Genomic DNA, 18,610 nt, shown 5'->3' with positions numbered 1-18,610 from the left:
CTTGAGAGACCCTGGAGAGGGCCCCAACTATGCCTGCCCAGATTCCTGACCTCATGATCAGTAACAAATCTGTGTTGCTTCAAGCTGCTAACTTTGGGTAATTTGTTATGCAGCAATACATAGCTAATACAGTAGTTTTACCATTTCTCAAAGGCCAGGTTGTGAATATTTCCAAATAGATTTTGTATTATTGTTTTAAAATAATAAAACCTTAATTTGACTCCTCTCTGGTCAAAATAAAATTAAACTTTGGCATGAAATTCATTCACTGAACTGTTTTTGCTGCTCAAGAATTAATTTGTCTAATCCTATTCAATTTAATTATGGTGTGGGGAGGTAAATAACAAATTTAAATTTTTCATCTGATACTATTTGATAACATAGGATAATACGTAATGTTTGAGATAAACTGCAACATTCTCCATGTACTTCTAGAATTTGCCTTACTCTTTTCTGCAAAGACTCTTAACAGTCTTTGTTAAGGGAACTATATAAAAATAATACTAATTTGAATGTCAATAAAAAGAAAATAGAAAGACCCAATTGTTGAAAAATAATTGTATCCAAGTTAGCAGGTGAGTGACTGAGTTAAAAGCATTCTAAGGTCCCTGTATTTTTCTGAAGGAAGCTAAAGATACTGATTACCTTTAAGCTTTATTAAGCATGTATGTTAAGATTCCTAGGGTAATGACTAAGAGAAAAAGACAGTATGCATTAGAGTATAGAAAGAACAGAACAAGGAAGAAAAATCCAAGTCAACTAGGGGAGACGAAAAGAACAAGAGGAAAAGCAGAAACTAACAGAAGGGTGGGCTGACAGAAAAGAAAGTGTTAGATAAATAGAATCTAATAGAAATATACACAAAAGATGTAAAGTTGCATTTCTTACACCAACCAAGTTAAATTTCTTACAAAAACCAAGTTAAGTCTGTTCATATCAAGTGTTTAAGATGTGGAACATGTGGAACTCTCCTACGCTGCTGGTGGGAACAGAAATTTGGACAACCATTTAACAGGACAGTGCCAAATGGCTCTGCCAGGTTAAAAATGCACGTAACTTTAAAAACAGCAATTATCCTCCTAGGTATATGCCTTATAGCAGTGACTGTCAGTGTATGATCTGGGAACCCTTGTTGGTCCTTAATATCCTTTCAGGAGTCTGTGGGGACAAAGCAGATACGGATAAATGATAATCTATTCAAAGTATAAGATAAACCAATGGTTTTTATTATAACAGAGTACCAAAGGTTCACTGGTAAGATTTCGAAGTCCACATTGCATCTAACCTATAACCACTAGTGGAGTTCAAGTGTAACATCAAAGAATATCCACAATTATCTAAAAAGCTATTAAAATATTCTTCCTTTCCCACTACTTACATATGTGAGGCCACATTTTCTTTAATAAAGTTCACCCAATGTATAAATCAGACCTAGAAATTCAATTGAATTCAAGCAAGCCTGACATTAGAGAGATTTGCAAAAAATATAAAACAATACCACCCATTAAATTTGTCATTTTTGAAAATACAGTTATTTTTCATGTAAAAGTTATTTATATGAACATTTTGGGTTTACTATTATTACTTTTAAACTAATAAATTTTATAATTTCTAATATTTGAAATAATTTCAAAATTATTGATAAACAAAAGCTTTTTGGAGTCCTCGATATTTAACAGTATAGTGGGATTCTGAGGCCCATCCTGAGAACTGCTGCCCTGGGGAGATTTAGTGTGCAGAATGTTCACTGAGCCTGGCAGAGTACAAACTCAAATACTTGTTAAAATCATACATAAAACTTAACAGAAATGAAACTAGGAAATGTGAGGCTATAGCTAAGCCTCACTCCTCCCTCTCCCCCTTCCGCCCCCCCATCTGAACAAGCTGGTAAGAAAGCACACCTCAACCCCCCAAAGTGGGAAAGTCTTAAAATCGATGGAGTCTTACCACCAGCCTCTCAGCATGACTGCTCACGCCCAGAAGCAGTCTAGCACACTCCAGGCAGGTAATGAGCACTGCTGGTATGACATATACTGAGTTTAACTGCCATTTAAAATCTTAGTTAATGTATGCAGAAAGGCAATAAACGGAGCAGTGTGATATAATAAAAGTGTATGTATAGATCTCCAGTGGCTCTTTTTATGAGCAAAGAGTAAAAATATTAAGTTATAAGTGCATTAATTGACAGCATTTATTCTTTTAATAGCACATAAAATAATAACTTATAATTGATGGCTCCTTATATTTGGGGAATTATGATATATGATACAAAATTGTATCTGATTCAAAGAAAACCAAAAAAATTGTCTGAGTCATAGCACAGAGTGTTATCTTCACATTAAATTATAACCATATTTATTTCATGTCTTTAAAAAGTATTATTCCCTTTCCTTTCTTCCCAATTCATAAAACTCATGTGTATTTTTTTTAATGTTGGTTATTACTGATTTAGGTATTTTGAAATCATCCTTTCTGCACTAAAAGATTAAAGATGAAAAAAAAATGCCTTAAGTTGTGTTGATATATAGTGGATTATGTTAGTTTGATTTGCTTTCAATTAACACAGTCCACAAACTACCAATGAAGAGTTTATTAAGTATCTTGATTTAAAAACTAAATTGCAATTGGCACTGCTATTTACCTAATATATGTTTTCCCTACTACAATCAAAATGCAAGTTGCTTGCTTTGTCAAAATAAGACATACAGAAATATGAAATAAACATTAAAATCAATCACTTCCTTAATTGTGTTTGGATCTCATGGAACACTGCCTCAATCTAAATACCTTCCACTCAAACCCAAGCATGGATAGCAAAGATAAATAATAATAAGCAAAGATAAAGAAAACCTGGACTCCAAGAAAAAGTAAGTTCAAAATGCATTTACTGCATATTGGATTTGGGGATAAAAGGGAAGAATTCACAGATTAGAAATTATTTAATAAAATGAGCTGCTGAGGTCAGGAAGTTTTACAAGAATAAGAGAGTCGTATTTTTTCTATCCAGTCTTTTCTGCTAACTGATTTCTCTCTGGGCTCCTACCTCAGGGATAGCATGTACCCATCCAGACACCTGGGCATCATACTTACTATTCCTTCTCCCTTACCCTCGTCATGGCATTGCTCTTGATCCACCCTCCTGAATGTCTGTTTCTCTCAGGCCTCACCTATTCTAGCCTAACCTTTGGCCTCCACAAAGATAACTTGGATTATTACTGAAACAGCTTCATTTTCAAACTGTCTGCTTCTACCCTTGTTGTCTTTTTCCAACACATTCTCAGAGTAGCCTGGATTTTACTGAAGCAAAAAGCTGACCATAACACTGCCCATATAAACCTTCCACAGCTCTAACCTGACACTACATATGTCCTCTTTGCAGTCAAACCTCTGCTCCCTGTCTAGTATCCTCCTACTCCTGCTCCAGTCCTCCTGGAGGCATCGTTCTCCTAAGCAACAGGCTCTTTCTGACCTCCAGCTTTTGCACAGGGTACTCACCTTCTACCCGGATGGTCTTCCTACTCACCTTGCTAACACAGATTTGTCCTTTTAACATTCACATTTCAAGTATACTCCCTCCTTTAGGAAAGCCTTCTTGATTCCAATTTCTTATTACATTTCTTATAGTAATAAAAAAAGTGCAATATGCTCACTCAAAATAAAATCTTCATAGAGCCAAATACAAATTGAACTTAACTCACCACTTTTTTAAAATCATCTTCTGCTTCATCAAGTTTTCCTTGTTTGAGTAGTAAGTGACCTCTCTGTAATCTTGCCTAGAAAAAAAAAGGATATTCTACTGCGAATTTATAGATGTTCTTTAAACATAAAGAATGAAACTATATAAGCTAATGAAGTATTAATGAAATACCTATTTTTCCAAAGTCCATTTGACCTAACACTCAAACTGATTCCTGGAACCAACGAATGTGCATAATTTTGTTTAAAGTATGCTTCCTTACAAATACTTTCTGCTGTACCCCCCAAAAACTGAAAACATGCATCCATAAAAAATATATAGACAAATGTTCATAGCAATAGCCAAATATACTTTATGATTTCATTCACACGAAATATCCAAAATTAGAAAATCCATAGAGACAGAAAGACAAAAGGCTGCAAGGGGCTAGGGCAGAAATAGGGAGTGACTGCTGATAGGTACAGGGTTTCTTTTGGGGGTGATAAAAATGTTCTCGAACTAGATAGTGGTGATGCTTGCACAGTCTTGTGAATATACTAAAAACCACTGAACTAATTCTTTTAAAAAGGGGTAATTTGATGGTATGTGAACTATCAATTAAAAAATAAATCTTTTGCCATCAAAATAACTTTTGCCACTACAATTAAATTTGTGTAATTTGGGACTTTACCAATCAGAGCTCTGGGAATAATTTTTTAATTAACTCTCAATGCAAATAATTACTCCACTGTAACAGAAAGAACAATGCCTCTTCCCTTTAACATGAATCATTTTCTCCCCCTTCACCTCTGATAGTCCTCTTCCTCTAATGTGCATAATCCCATCAATTCCAAAAATACCAACTCTCTGATGACGACCAATGTCTGCCATAAGACAGAAACCACAATACTACACTAAAACTTATGTATTATTTTTATGGTACATAAAATTTCCCCAATTCTCTGTTAAATTCACCAACACACATAAAAAGATTAAAGCCACTGCATCTATCTAATAGCTACTGTAATACTAGGAAAATGAGCTACTTAACTTTTGTGAAAGGTTGTGCTTATCTGGACAAAGTAATAGAGAAAAATTTGACACTTAGGAATTCCATCTTAAAATAATAGCAATTTCAAACCAAACATTCACCCATATCCAATCAGTTATCTCAGATCCGTTCAGGAATATGATAGGATATAAACAATAAATGAGTTACCAAATTAGTTCTGAAACCACCTAATTGGTCCTATTATTTTAAGCCATTACACTCACTTGTCCCATCATCAGGACATCCCAGTAGGCTATAAATTCCTCCATTCCTGAACCTTGTGTGTTGGTTCCAGAGGAAGACTGTCTAATTCAGCACTGTATCCCTACCATAAACCACAGCTTCCTTGAGTTATCCCCTCTTCTTTAATCTTCTTGCTATAGCCTTAACTGACATTGTGGTCAGTCACCTGACAGCCTCTGAATCAACTCATTTCTCAGCCTGCTATCTTGCCCTCCACTCCATCCTCCCCACAAAGGTCTTTCTAAGCCACAGAGCTAACATTACTGCCATGCTTCCAAAATCAGCTAATGTACCCACTGTTCTTCTTCACGCAGACCTCAGGCTCGAGGGACTCTGGGTCTCTCCTGCTGCCCAGTCCACCACATCACAGGAGCTTCCTACGGCATCCAGCTACGGCCAGCACTCCAGTCCTCACCTTAAGAAACAAACTACCTCTTCCAAGGTCCCTTAAATTCTCCTTTAAAGAAAGTTTACATGCACTTACTGCAGTGAAATCCATCTTCAATTCAATCACTTTAGTTAAATCAGGAAGTGCTGCTTTTGATTTGCCCATAGCTAAAAAGACAGTAGCTCTCCGATAGTAAGCAATATAATTATCGGGGTCAGCATCTGAAAATTAAAATAATAAATATTAGCTCTCACTAATTAATTTAAAAACCCAAATCACTTGGACAGTATTAGAGTTTACAAAATTCCACTTAGAAAGACATTAGGAAGATAATTTCTTCATCAGTAATAGATCATGTTGCCTAGGAACAGCACTGCAAATAAAACCAGAACAGGGCCCAGAAAACTGTAGCCTCCGAACCAAATCCAACCAGCAGACTTTAAGTTAAGAATATTTGTTATGTTTTAAAAGAGTTATCAAAAAAAAATACACAACAGAGACTGTATGGCCACAAAGCCTAAAATATTTATTATCTGTCCCTTTAGGGAAAAAGTTTGCCAACCTCTAGTCTAAAATATTAATTATATTCACCTCATAACTTTGATAAGTATGCAATTCAGTCTTTGATTTTGCTACAATTTTCTTCAGTGAAATACTAATTGAGAATGTAGACTATGCACTTATTCACAGGATGTTAGAAAACTACAGACCTCCAACAAAACTGAGATACCAAACATGCAATCTCTGCTCCCTCACAAACTCCAACTAAAGTGGCAAAAAAGAAAGGTACAGACCTCAGGACAAGGAAGAGAATGAAAATCAGAGTGAGACTCAAGAGCAAGACTAAAGAAGGCAACAACATTTGAAAGAAGGAAAGCAGATGGATGCGTTAGGTCTTCGAGCAAATTCCAATCTGCTTAGCACCGACAAAGCAGGAAAAGAAGTGAATTCAATTAGAAGCAAATTGTGCTGCTGAAGAGCCCTACTAGAAAGCAACTGTGAAATATATGTATGCATCAAGGATCTTAAAACTGATCTTGACCAAATCTAGTCATCTATTTTTAAAGAATAAATATTTATGCACACAGATGTGCATCATTATAAGATGTACAACTAAAACTCCCTGAAGATCTTACCATTTGAAAAGCATTACAATACAAGAATCTCTATGGCAGGATAGTATATAATTATTAAAAATTATGGTTTTGAGCAGTTGCTGGTGGCATTGAAAACTATCTAAAGTACTTCTGGGGGAGGTGAGGCAGGAAAGCATAGACCATAAAACCTTATATGAAGGAAGATGTACAAATGGCCAATAAGCACATGAACAGACACTTAACATTATTAATCACTAGAGAAATGCAAATCAAAAGCATACTGAGATATCATTTCACACCCATCAGGATATAAAAAGAAAATAAGGAAGGAAGGAGGGACTAAGAAACAAACAAGTATTGGAGAGGATGTGGAGAAATTGGAGCTCATGTGCGCTGCTGCAGGGAATGTAAAACTAACAGTTCACGTGGATTCCTTAAAAATCAACGGAATTACCATATGAACCATCAGTTTCACTTTTGGGTATATACCCAGAAGATCTGAAAGCAGGGTTCAAATATCTGTACACCCATGTTCAGAGCAGCATTATTCACAATAGCCCAAAGCTGTAAACAACCCAAATGTCTACCAATGGATGAAGGGATAAAGGGAACGTGGTGTACAGATACAATGGAATATTATTCAGCTTCAAAAAGGAATGAAATTCTGACACATACTATAATATGAATGAGCCCTGTTGACATTATCCTAAGTGGAATATGAAATAAGCCAGAAAGAAAAGGACAAATATTGTATGATTCCACTTCTATGACGTACCCAGAGTAGTCAAACTTACAGACAGATATTAGAATGGTGGCTACCAGGGACTGGGAAAGGAAGGGATCAGAAATGAGGGGAAAAAACGGGCTGAAGGGGATAAAGAGGTACAAACTTTCAATAACAAAATAAGTTAGTCACAGGGATGAAAGTACAGCATAGGGAATATAGTCAATAATATTGTAGTAGCTCTGTATGTTGACAGATGGTAACTACATTTATCATGGTGAGCATTTAGTAATGTATACAATTGTCAAATCATTATACCTAAAACAAATAATATTGTATATCAACCAAAGATTTCAATTAAAGAATGCCTATTTAAAATGTACGGCAATACCACTCAGCAATAAACAAGGAAGTATACATACTACAACATTGATGAACCTCAACAACATGCTCAAGAGAAAAAAAAAAAGAAATGGGCAAAAATTGTTCAGTGAGTACAGCATTTCAGTTTGGGAAGATGAAAAGGATTCTGGAGATGGATGGTGATGATGACTGCACAACAATGTGGGTATCCTCAATGCCATGAACTACACAGTTATAAATGGTTAAAATGGCAAATTTTGTTAAGTATTATTGTGACAGTATGCTTGAAAAAAACAAGAGAATTGGTTTTTAACAATAAACAATTTTTCATTTTTTTCCTTAAATCTAAAACCAACCAACCAAAAAGAAATATATGATCCCATCTAACCATCACTGAAATTTATTTCCTATATCCCTTAGAAAACAAGGAAAGAATAGCAAAGTCAATAGTCTATATATAGATTTTACCACAAAATATTTTAATTCACTTGAAAAAGGAGTAAGAAACAGAGTAAAACTATATTTAGAGCGCACTTGAAATAGAGTATTTCTAGGTTCAGTTTTATATTTGATTTAGACTGCGCAATAAATTAAGACTACTTGGGTCTGGTCAGCATAACTGACCACAAGAATGATTTGATACCTAAGGATTACTCGAACTTAACTGCCTGCTTCTGAAAGTGAAAGGAATTCACTACATGCCAACAGTATTTATCTGGGCAGGGAGACTGGACTGTCTTCTTTACATTGTCCATATAGCCCAAAATGTTTCACAGTGAACATGGAGTACTTTTATTTCACTGATTTTTTAAAAAATTTAAGTTCTCCATAACTTATTTACACTAACCAGAGAATAAGAAATACTAGAAATGGCATGATTTAAGGCCTAAAGTTAACACCACACACCATCACATTCATATGTCCAAATCCTACTCAATCTTTGAGGCACAGCTCAAATGACTTATTTAGTTACATGTGTGAAAATATACCTTCCAATTCCCATAATATCCTATAATATATACTTTTTTCTGCACCTAGCATATCACTACCTTCCAATATCAATTATTTATATATACACACACACACACACACACACACACACACTGCAGTGCAGAGAAAATTAATTCATTGAGTGAATCCATTTTTGTGCGTCCATAGATAAGTACCTGGACTCAAAGAAATGGAAACAAACTTCTGGTAACTGAAGCAAAGGACACTCTCACATCAATACCAACACTGCAACCTGCCTGGGACAAGCAAAGGAGCCAAAGAAATCAGCACAGACATGGCTTCTAAACAGATGTACCTCACTAGGACGTTCAAAGTATTCTCCCATATGAAATTAGCACAGACATTTTTGAAAGTTTATTTATTTTGAACTCTGTATGAAGTTCTTTCAAGGAAAGAAGAATGCTTATTGCTAGCTGCTAGCTGCTAGCTTTGGGCATTTTATCAAGAAGCCACCATCAGTGAAAGTACACTGAACTTCTATTTGGAAAAAAACTGACAATTTTAGCCCATGAAGAAAAACCTCCAAAGAGGATTATATATGGCATAGCTTTTGTATTAAAGATTCGATTATACATATATGAAAAACACCTATATAAAATATTTCTGAGGCTTTCACTTTTGCTTATTTTACTACCGTTTTCTGTTATTTTTAAAATATGAAATGGGATTGGAATCCCAATTTATCACACTGAACCCACAAAAATAATGGCAATGGCTCAACATATACATCAAGACTCAATTTGCTTAGCAGTATAGCACAAGTTAAATGGCTAAACAAAATAGCCTTCTCTGGCTCTTGATCTTGAAATACAAACAGTTCCTAGATCTAGTGTCCACTGTGCATGGAGCAGCAACAAAACACGGATTGGTTTAAGAAACTCTTGCTTAGTTTCTCATAGTACAGTATTTGATAACCTTGAAAAAAATCACTTTTCCTATTAGCCATTCAATATACAATACAGTTTATTACTTAAATTGCAGGTCTACATATAGAAATACTAAATTTCATTTGAAAACATGTCATTCAAATTGTTATACAGGCACACCTTGGAGATTCTACGGGTTTAGTTCCAGACCACCACAAAAAAGCAAGTATCACAATAACACAAGTAAAATGAATTTTTGGGTTTCCCAGTGCATGTTAAAATTGTGTTTACACTGTACTGTAGTCTATTAAATGTAAACAGCATAATGTCTAAAAAAAATATAATACTTTGATTAAAAAATACTTGATTGCTAAAAAATGCTAACTGTCATCTGAGCTTTCAGTGAGCCATAATCTCTTTACTAGGAGAGGGTTGGGCCTTGATGTTGATTGATGGCTGCAGAATGATCAGGGTGGTGGATGCTGAGGGCTGGGGTGGCTATGGCGACTTCTTAAAATAAGACAACAAAGAAGTTGCCACATCAACTGACTCTTCCTTCCATAAATGACTCCTCTGTAGCAGGCAATGCTGTATAGCATTTTACCTATAGTAGAATGTCTTTCAAAACTGGAGTCAGTCCTCCCAAACCCTGCCACTGCTTCATGAACTAGGTTTATGTCAACATCCTAATCCTTTTCTGTCATTTCAAAAATCATCAGAGCATCGTCACCAGGACCAGATTCCATCTCAAGAAACCACTTTCTTTGCTAATCCATAAGAAGCAACTCCTCAGCTGTTAAATTTTTATTGTTAAGAGTACAGCAATTTACATATAATAATAATGAAAATGTCTGAAATATTGCAGGAATTTCCAAACTGTGGTATTACCAAAATGTGACACAGAGACAGGAAGTGAGCAAATTCTACTGGAGAAAAGGTGCCAACAGACTTGCTTAACACAGGTTACCACAAACCTTCAACGTAAAAAAAACAGTACCTGCAAAACATGATAAAATGAGGTATTCCTGAAATAGTTCATTAGAAATTTCAACATGAGAAATAGATTTAAAGTCTAATCCTAAAACTATCAAAAAATTCAAACAGGAGAATATTAGTCATGATAAAGAAAGTACAACTATTATTTAAAGAAACACATCAGAAAGCCAAATACAAATGTTGCACAAAGTGGTATTCGGAAGCAGAAGGAACACCACCCACACCTAAATACAGAAATTTTTTAATTCTTGCTTCCAGCTACCCCAACTCTACACCTTCATTCATTCAAATTTTTACTTAAGAAATTCACAATCTTTCGAACTGGAATGTGACCTCTGGAAAGTCATAGAGCAATCTTTGTTCCCTTCTGTCTAAATGTGAATAGTAATACCCATCCTCATTTCACAAATGAAGTTCAAATGTGATGAGAAGGCACCATGATATGTTTGTGACAAATAAGTATAAATGTGGATTTTGTTTTTTGAATTAGCAAAACTAAGTTAAGTCTGATACTGATTTTCCCATCAAGCAAATGAAGAAACCTATGACCGCCATTTAATCCACCACTTTATACATTAATTCATGCCAGACATGCCTAAGACATTCTGTAATGTCTATCAAAAACTATCTCAGGCCCTAGAATTCATTAAGCCAGTAAGGCTATGCTGCAGGAATGAGAGGCGGGGCCATCTTCACACTTGCACTGAACTTCTGCTCTGATGATAAATCTCTGAACAAAACTTGTATCTGACGCCTTCATAATACTGAAATAGATGCAACTGTTTTAGAGGACTATTTGAAAAGTGATCATCAACACTCTTCCTTAAATCACATTGCTTCCAACAGATCAAGAATATTTCCCAATCAGCTCCAAATCTCAAAACTCCTGCCAAAAAATGTTATACACCAGATACAAAAACATTTCAAGCCAAATCACTGAAAAATCTGTACCACAAGTGGAAACAATTATTTTTGTTGCTACAAAAATGAGATATATAAGTAAATTTTAAAAAAGGACTCAAGAAAGTCAATGTCAAAATGTCCTAGAACATAAGTATACGTAGTGACTCATAAGAAAACCGTTGACCCTCACTCAAAACATATTTATTGGGGTCATCTCATTTCTCACAGTTTCAATAGATTAAAAGCTGCAGAGACAGTTGATGCTTACAGACACAAGTAAGCACTAAGAATTGACAGCCTAAGCGTGGTGGAAGCATGACCAACACGGATGAGGAATGAACTGCAGGACCCAAGAGCCTCAGAGTAAGGTAACTATTATTTGATGATCTGAAGTCATCAAGAAAACTAAACTATATTCAGTGAAATCTTTTAAGAAGACAGAATTTAAAATCTTTTAAGAAGACAAAAAAAAAATTTTTGTCAGTATTATCTCAAATTATTCTTGGCACTTATAGTAGAAAGTCTCAGTTACCGGGAAAATTCTCTCATGTTCAATACATATACATTCAAGTTTTATACATTTACTTGATTAATCTATTTCACCCAGAATCCTGTAAACACTTTTAAATGTTTTTATTTAAACATTAAATAATGTTTATTTTAAACATTATCCAAAAAAGAGCTATTAATTAGGATTCACTAAGATGGCTTCTAAGTGCTTTGGTTCCAAGATACAAACCTACTGCAGCATGAAACTGAGATAAAGCATCAGCTAGCTGTCCAGCCGCAAGTAATTTCTTGCCCAATTCAAGATGTTTCTCAACATCTGCATTTACCCCACATTCAGCACCTAAAAACAAATAAAAAAATAAGTTAACTTTCCATGAATAAAGATTTAATTCTGAAGAATAAAATGCTAAAAATATAGTTATCTGCCTCACACCTTTACTCAGAGAAGTCACAGAAGCCGAGAAGTTAAAGTAACAATAAAGCATAAACAGTGCTTCATTTGAGTATAAACAACCCCAAAATATAACCATACTGACCTAGTCAGTCAAAAGAATGACCAGTCTACAAAATATAAGGGAAAGTATATAACAAAGTAGTAGTAAGAATATCTTAAACAACAAAGTTAGAATTGTTTTGTTAAACTAGAATCCACTTTAATGAATGTTGAGTCCATTGTAATATTCAAATATTGCATCCTATAGTATGCAAGAATATATTCGTAAACGATTTATCCAATAAAGGGTTAACATCCAAAATATATAAAGACCTCATGTCTCAACACCCAAAAAACAAATAACCTGATGAAAAATGAGCAGAGGGCCTGAACAGACACTTCTCTAAAGAAATACAGATGGCCAAGAGGCACATGAAACGATGCTCCACATCACTAATCATCAGGGAAATGCAAATTAAAACCACAATGAGATATCACCTCATACCAGTTAGGATGACCACCATCCAAAAGACAAGAAACAACAAATGCTGGCAAAGATGAAGAGAAAGAGGAACCCTCTTACACTGTTGGTGGGAATGTAAATTGATGCAACCATTGTGGAAAGCAATATGAAGGTTCCTCAAAAAAAATAAAAATAGAAATACCATTTGACCCAGGAATTCCACTCCTAGGAATTTATCCAGAGAAAACAAGATCCCAGATTCTAAAAGACATGCACCCCTATGTTTATCACTGAACTATTGACAATAGCTAAGATATGGAAGCAACCTAAGTATCCATCAGTAGATGAATAGATAAAGATGTGGTACATAAACACAATGGAATATTTTGCAACCATAAAAAAAGAAATCCTGCCATTTGCAACAACATGGATGGAGTTAGAGGGTATTATGTTCAGTGAAATAAGCCAGGCAGAGAAAGACAAATACCAAATGATTTCACTCATTTGTGGAATATGAAAACAAAGCAAAACAGAAGGTACAAAGTAACAGTAGACTCACAGACACAGAGAAGGGACTAGTGGTTACCAAGGGGGAGGGGTTGGAGATGGAGAAGGGGATTAAAGGGTACTATAATTCGCAATCACAATATAGGTAGGTCAAAGGGACTATAGGACTATAGTACAGCATGGAGAATACAATTAATGACTCTATAACATCTTACTACATTGATAGAAAGTGATGGCAATGGTGAGGGTGAGGACTTGGTAATATGGGTGGATGCTGAACCACTATATTATATTTGAAACCATCATTAAGATTGTATATCAATGATGCTTTAATAAAGAAATGTTCAAATACTGAGCATCTACAATACATAGACACTGATCTCAGTATTTGGAATTAAATGAAAAAAAAAAAAACTTGTGCCACTCACAGCACCTGACATTATAATGAGAGGAGAGAGACATAAGAAATAAGTAAATTATACAGTGTGTTAGGAGAAAAATACTATAGACAAAGTATAGCCACATGAGGTGGGTGAGGAATGCTGGGACTTTCAGCATTAAATAAGGTAGTCTAGGATGGTCTTCACTGGGAAGCTGATACTGGAACAGACTTACTTAAAGGAAGTGAAGAACTCTCCATGAGATATCTAAGAAAAGAGCCTCCCAAGAACAAGGGCCAGCTAGTACGAGAGTCCTAGGACATTGCATTCCAGGTCTGTTCCAGTATAAGGTGAGGTCAAAGAAGTAGAGGGCCTGTGTTCAACTTTGATTTCGCTCTGAGTCAAATGGGGAACCAGTGAGAAATTGTGAATAGAACAACATAATCTGACTGACCAATTATCAATTGGTTACATTACACATTTATTTGGACAATCTGACAGGCCAACTTTATCAGACCTGATAAAATGATTTGCAATCTGGACAATAAATAATGGCAAGCAAGCCCAGCCATAAACAACATAATAAAAGGCAGGAAGGATTCCATCTTAAAAATAAGATTGTATTTTAATACCCAGGAAGTTAAGAACTAAGATTCTTAACTTACTCTTTAGCAAACAGACAATAGCTCAGCCCGCATTGGAGGCTGGGCAGGCAGTCTTGTTTAATATGCTCCCAAACCAAGATGCTGGTATCTCAGGAAAAAATCAGAGCAGTAAATTTCTTGTGTTAAATTAATTTTAAATATTCAGGAACCACTTAACAAGTCCACACCCCTAAGCACTTTATCTCATTCCCAAAAATCCTCAACTGCCTATAAAACCCCTAGACAACGCACAACTACAGGTTTTCTTGCCCCATGAGCTTTGTCCTTCCACTTTATCTCTAAATGCAAGCCTCTACCTGGCTTCACTCTCCCTGCAAGAGATGGGGTGCCTCCTAACTGGGATTTTCCCTCACCTTCCTTCAAATCCATCCCCAATGCTACTGCCAGATCAATCCTTATGAAATGCACTGCTAATAAAAAGTCTGCAGTATTTCCACATCACTTGCTAGATTCAATCTAAATCCCTTCAAATCTATAGGCAAGCAAGACCCTTAATCAGGTCACATGATATGGGTCTAGTTTCATCATCTCTCACTCTTCCACCTCTTACTTGATTGTCCTAACATAATGAACTGGTTGTACTTCCCCGAACATATGTTCTCAGGCTGTATCGCATCCTTTTGCGCTTGCTGTTTCATCAGAAGGCCTTCCCCACCTGCCCACATGCAAAATTTATACTCCTTCAGCAGGACTCTGCCCTTAGATGGTGCCTTCTTTGTGAAACCTTCCCTGACCACTTCAGCAAGAGGGTGGGAAAAAGCCCACACTCGTAACAACATGACTTCGCTTTGCAATACCACTGTCTCAATATAGAAACCTTCACAGTTTGCTTCTCATAACCCAACCACCCAATCTAAACATAAAGCAAGTTTGAGAGAAGGAATTATCTTTTCTTCTTTATATCACCTAGTTCAGTACTTTGTACAAAGTGGGCACTCAATGTTTACTGAATCAATATAACTATTTTCCTTCTTACTTAAATGTACTATAATTCATTAGAATAATAGAATCCAAAATACATAATAAACAATTATCAGATCAAACTAATACTACCAAAGTTTCATAAAGACACTAATATATTTTTTTAATTGTAAATAATGGGTGCTTTTGCAATATCTCAACTGTGTTTTGAGCTATGGATAATTTTTATTCCTTTGCCACATCATGGGAGACAGTGACAATGAGAGCTGTCCCCTATATTCTGAGAGACTAAGCAACCAAAGATCATACCAGTTCCTAATCAGCATTAAACAAATAAGATTCTCCTTAGAAAAGCATAACCATAGGCCAGCAAATTATAATAGGAAGAGCAAGAAAAAGATGAAGTACCTAATCTTTCATTGAAGTTAATATTAGAATCTGCTGTTTCGGAGAATAAAAAACAAAGAAAAAACTAAAGAAATGTAAAGTTGTGTTAAAAGTATGATGTGGTGAGAGTCACACTCAAGACTGGAAGAACCAGACTTCAAAAGGCAGGAACTGGTGGTCAAAGATACTAAGGGTCAAGCTAAGGCCAGGAGACAGAACTGGGAGCAAGCCCAGGGATGGGAATTCAGGTCAGAGCACTCAGAATATGAGGGATGAGGAAAACCCTAAGATCACTCTACAAAGGAACACGATGCAAAAAAGACAAAGCACTGTCTGTAAAAGGGCCAATCTGAATCAATATCCAAGCAAGATGGGGCAGAGTCTGAAAGAAGTCTTATGGCAGAAACACAAAAACAGAGGAATCTAGCCACAGAAAGAAAAAGCACCAAGTTAATTACCTTAGCAATTCCATATTCAAGTGGGGACCAATGACAAAACAGTTTCAATAAAAATACACTGGGCTGGAAACCCTCAGCACCTCTTCCCAGTCACTCTGACCTAAAAAGTTCTGCACAAACTGAAAGACAAAAAGGCTGAGTAAGTTATGCAGCACATCTGACACTGTCTATACTAAAATCTTCCTAAGTAAACTAGGAAAATAAAATCTATTGTAACAAGTTTGCTCAACTTCAATGGACATTATCCATCTTTGTTTCAATTCACTGTGAAGGCATGAATGTTGTGATGGGATGTAGAAGAGTCCATGCAAAAAACAGCTCAAATAGTCAACATCACTTATCCATTTAAAAAATATTTACTGCAGATCGACTTCAGGTCAACAATATTTAAGGCACAAAAACAAGGAAGAGCTCTTTCCATAAAGTTTATATTCTAGAGGGAACAAAAAGACAGAAAAAATAAGTGAAATAATTCAGACAGTGTTAAGAAAATTCAAAAAGGTAAAGTGAGAGTATTAACTGCAGGAGAGAGTGCTTTTTTACATAGTGTGTCAAAGCAGCCCTCTATGAAATACGAATGCCCATTTGAAGATCTCAGAGAAGAGCTTTCCAGACTGGGAACAGCAAGAATAGACCCTGTCCAAAATGAGGCTGGCATGTGGAAGTAAAAGAAGTTGATATGGTGGGAGCCTAGTGATGGAGGGGAAGATTCTGATGAAAAGAGGTCTAAGTAAACAGGAGTCAGATATGTAAGGCTTTGCAGTATTCATGGATAACGTGTTGATGAGAGAAGAGGAGATGAGGAAATAGACTACCAACAAGTCTCTAAAGTTCTGCTGTCTAGAGAAGCAAAGACACAGATCAGTAGCTGAAGGGATGCATGACATCAAAGAACCGCTTAAGATGGAACCACAAAGGCATGTTGGAGTGCTGATGTCAGTGACCCAACAGAGTAAGTGACGACGCCTGAGAGACACGCTCCTATAACTGGAGAAGCAACATTTTCAGAAGATGAGAAGAAACGGGATCCAGGACATAAGGGGTTGGATTTTGCCAGGAATAAAGATGCTTTATCCATTTTCATGAAAGAAAAGTATCAGAGTAGGTACAAATACAGGTAGGTTAAGTGAACTAAGTGGTAGAAAAGAAGAAAATTCCCTGTGATGGCTTTCATTTTCTCAATAAAGTTCCAGGTCTAAAAGAATGAGGTAAATCAAGAAAGGAAAGGGGGTTTTAAATTGGAGACTTAAGGGAAGAAGAAAAGGTTCGAAGTACTAATTTTCAAGAACAGACACAGTAAGGAATTGTAGGAACACTGGCAGCATTAAGTGTGCACTTGAAATTGAGATTATATGCTTAAAATAAGACCAGTCTGCAAGGTTATCTCCATTTTTCTCCACCCACATTCAGCTCTGAGGTAAATAAAGAAGTTGGCCAAGTTGAATGTATTCTGTGTCCAATTCTGCCAAGTGAGTGAAACAAAAGAATACAGGCGCAAAGAAATTAAAGAGTGTTTGCAATGGAGTGACTACAAGATGGACCACTAAATCTAAACTGAGAAAGGAGGGAAGAGGACATGGAAGCTGCACAAAGCACATTATACCCCAAGAGGTCTGTAAACTCAACGACAAAAACCATGAGTTCTATATTATACATACCTCACCAAAGAGCACTGCACTGCAAGCCTCCCTTGACTAAATTAAATGTACCTTCCCAGTATTCCAGAACTCCAAATAACACAAACTCATCAGATTAAAAAAAAAAGGGCAGGCAAACAGCTTTCTAAAGATCTTGTAAGAAAAATAAGTCCATGGTTGAAATATTTTATTTCTGAAGAGCAGGTGACTGGGTTCCCATTATATTTCCATGTAAACAAAGATTAGTTGCTGGACATTACTCGAAGGAAACTCTTGATGCTTGAAATTAAACTTAACCACAATTAATTCACTTCATATGGGAAAATGAAGCCTAATACTACAAAGCACCCCATCTCAGAACAACTCCCACGGAATCAAAACTACTGCATTTCTAGGCACTAGCTCAGTAAATGCTAACTAGTCAAGTGAACTGGAACACTGACACTACTGCTAACTATAGCCTACCTCATTAAAATAATTCTAGAAGCTATCTGACCATCTGTTAGATTACAAGGTTTATGTAAATTACTGAAAGTCATTCATTTTCCCTTCTTTTGATTCTCTCCATATTTAAATAATGTCAAGAAAATCCTAGAGAAGACAAACCATACTTTTAGTAAGTTAGGTTCACAGAAAAACTATCCCTATCTTTTATGCTTAAAGATTTTCAACCACTTTCTTTTCCCCATGGTCAAATATGTGGTTTAGTCAGATCAGTTCACTGAAATAAAGAAAAATGGGTCCAAGCAGCATGTTAAGGAAGAAAAACAGAAGCAAGACTGGGTTCCCAGGCTGTGTTCCAACTCAAGGTACCAAACAGAACAAATCATTATCAAAGAATTAAAATAGCTTCCTTATCTGTAACATGAGAATACTGAAGTAGACACTACTAAAATTTTCTTTCTGTTTCAAAAATTCTATTACTAATCTA

At 35.8% G+C, this 18,610-nt stretch overlaps 1 protein-coding gene across 1 annotated transcript in view; it reads right to left on the bottom strand.

The window, feature by feature from the left end:
• The window catches only part of DNAJC3 (DnaJ heat shock protein family (Hsp40) member C3), a 37,175-nt gene that overhangs the window by 16,135 nt on the left and 2,430 nt on the right, over positions 1–18,610 (bottom strand). The window contains exons 2-4 of the mRNA XM_036893645.2: positions 12,058–12,168; positions 5,455–5,579; positions 3,699–3,773 (exon numbers count right to left, since the gene is read on the bottom strand). Of these exons, the coding sequence (XP_036749540.1) occupies positions 3,699–3,773; positions 5,455–5,579; positions 12,058–12,168 (311 nt within the window). The remainder of the gene's footprint in view (positions 1–3,698; positions 3,774–5,454; positions 5,580–12,057; positions 12,169–18,610) is intronic.

The sequence above is a fragment of the Manis pentadactyla genome, chromosome 17, assembly GCF_030020395.1.
Source record: "Manis pentadactyla isolate mManPen7 chromosome 17, mManPen7.hap1, whole genome shotgun sequence".
Classification (NCBI taxonomy): Eukaryota; Metazoa; Chordata; class Mammalia; order Pholidota; family Manidae; genus Manis; species Manis pentadactyla.
Note: the sequence above shows the minus strand (reverse complement) of the source record. Positions and strands in the feature narration are given on the sequence as shown.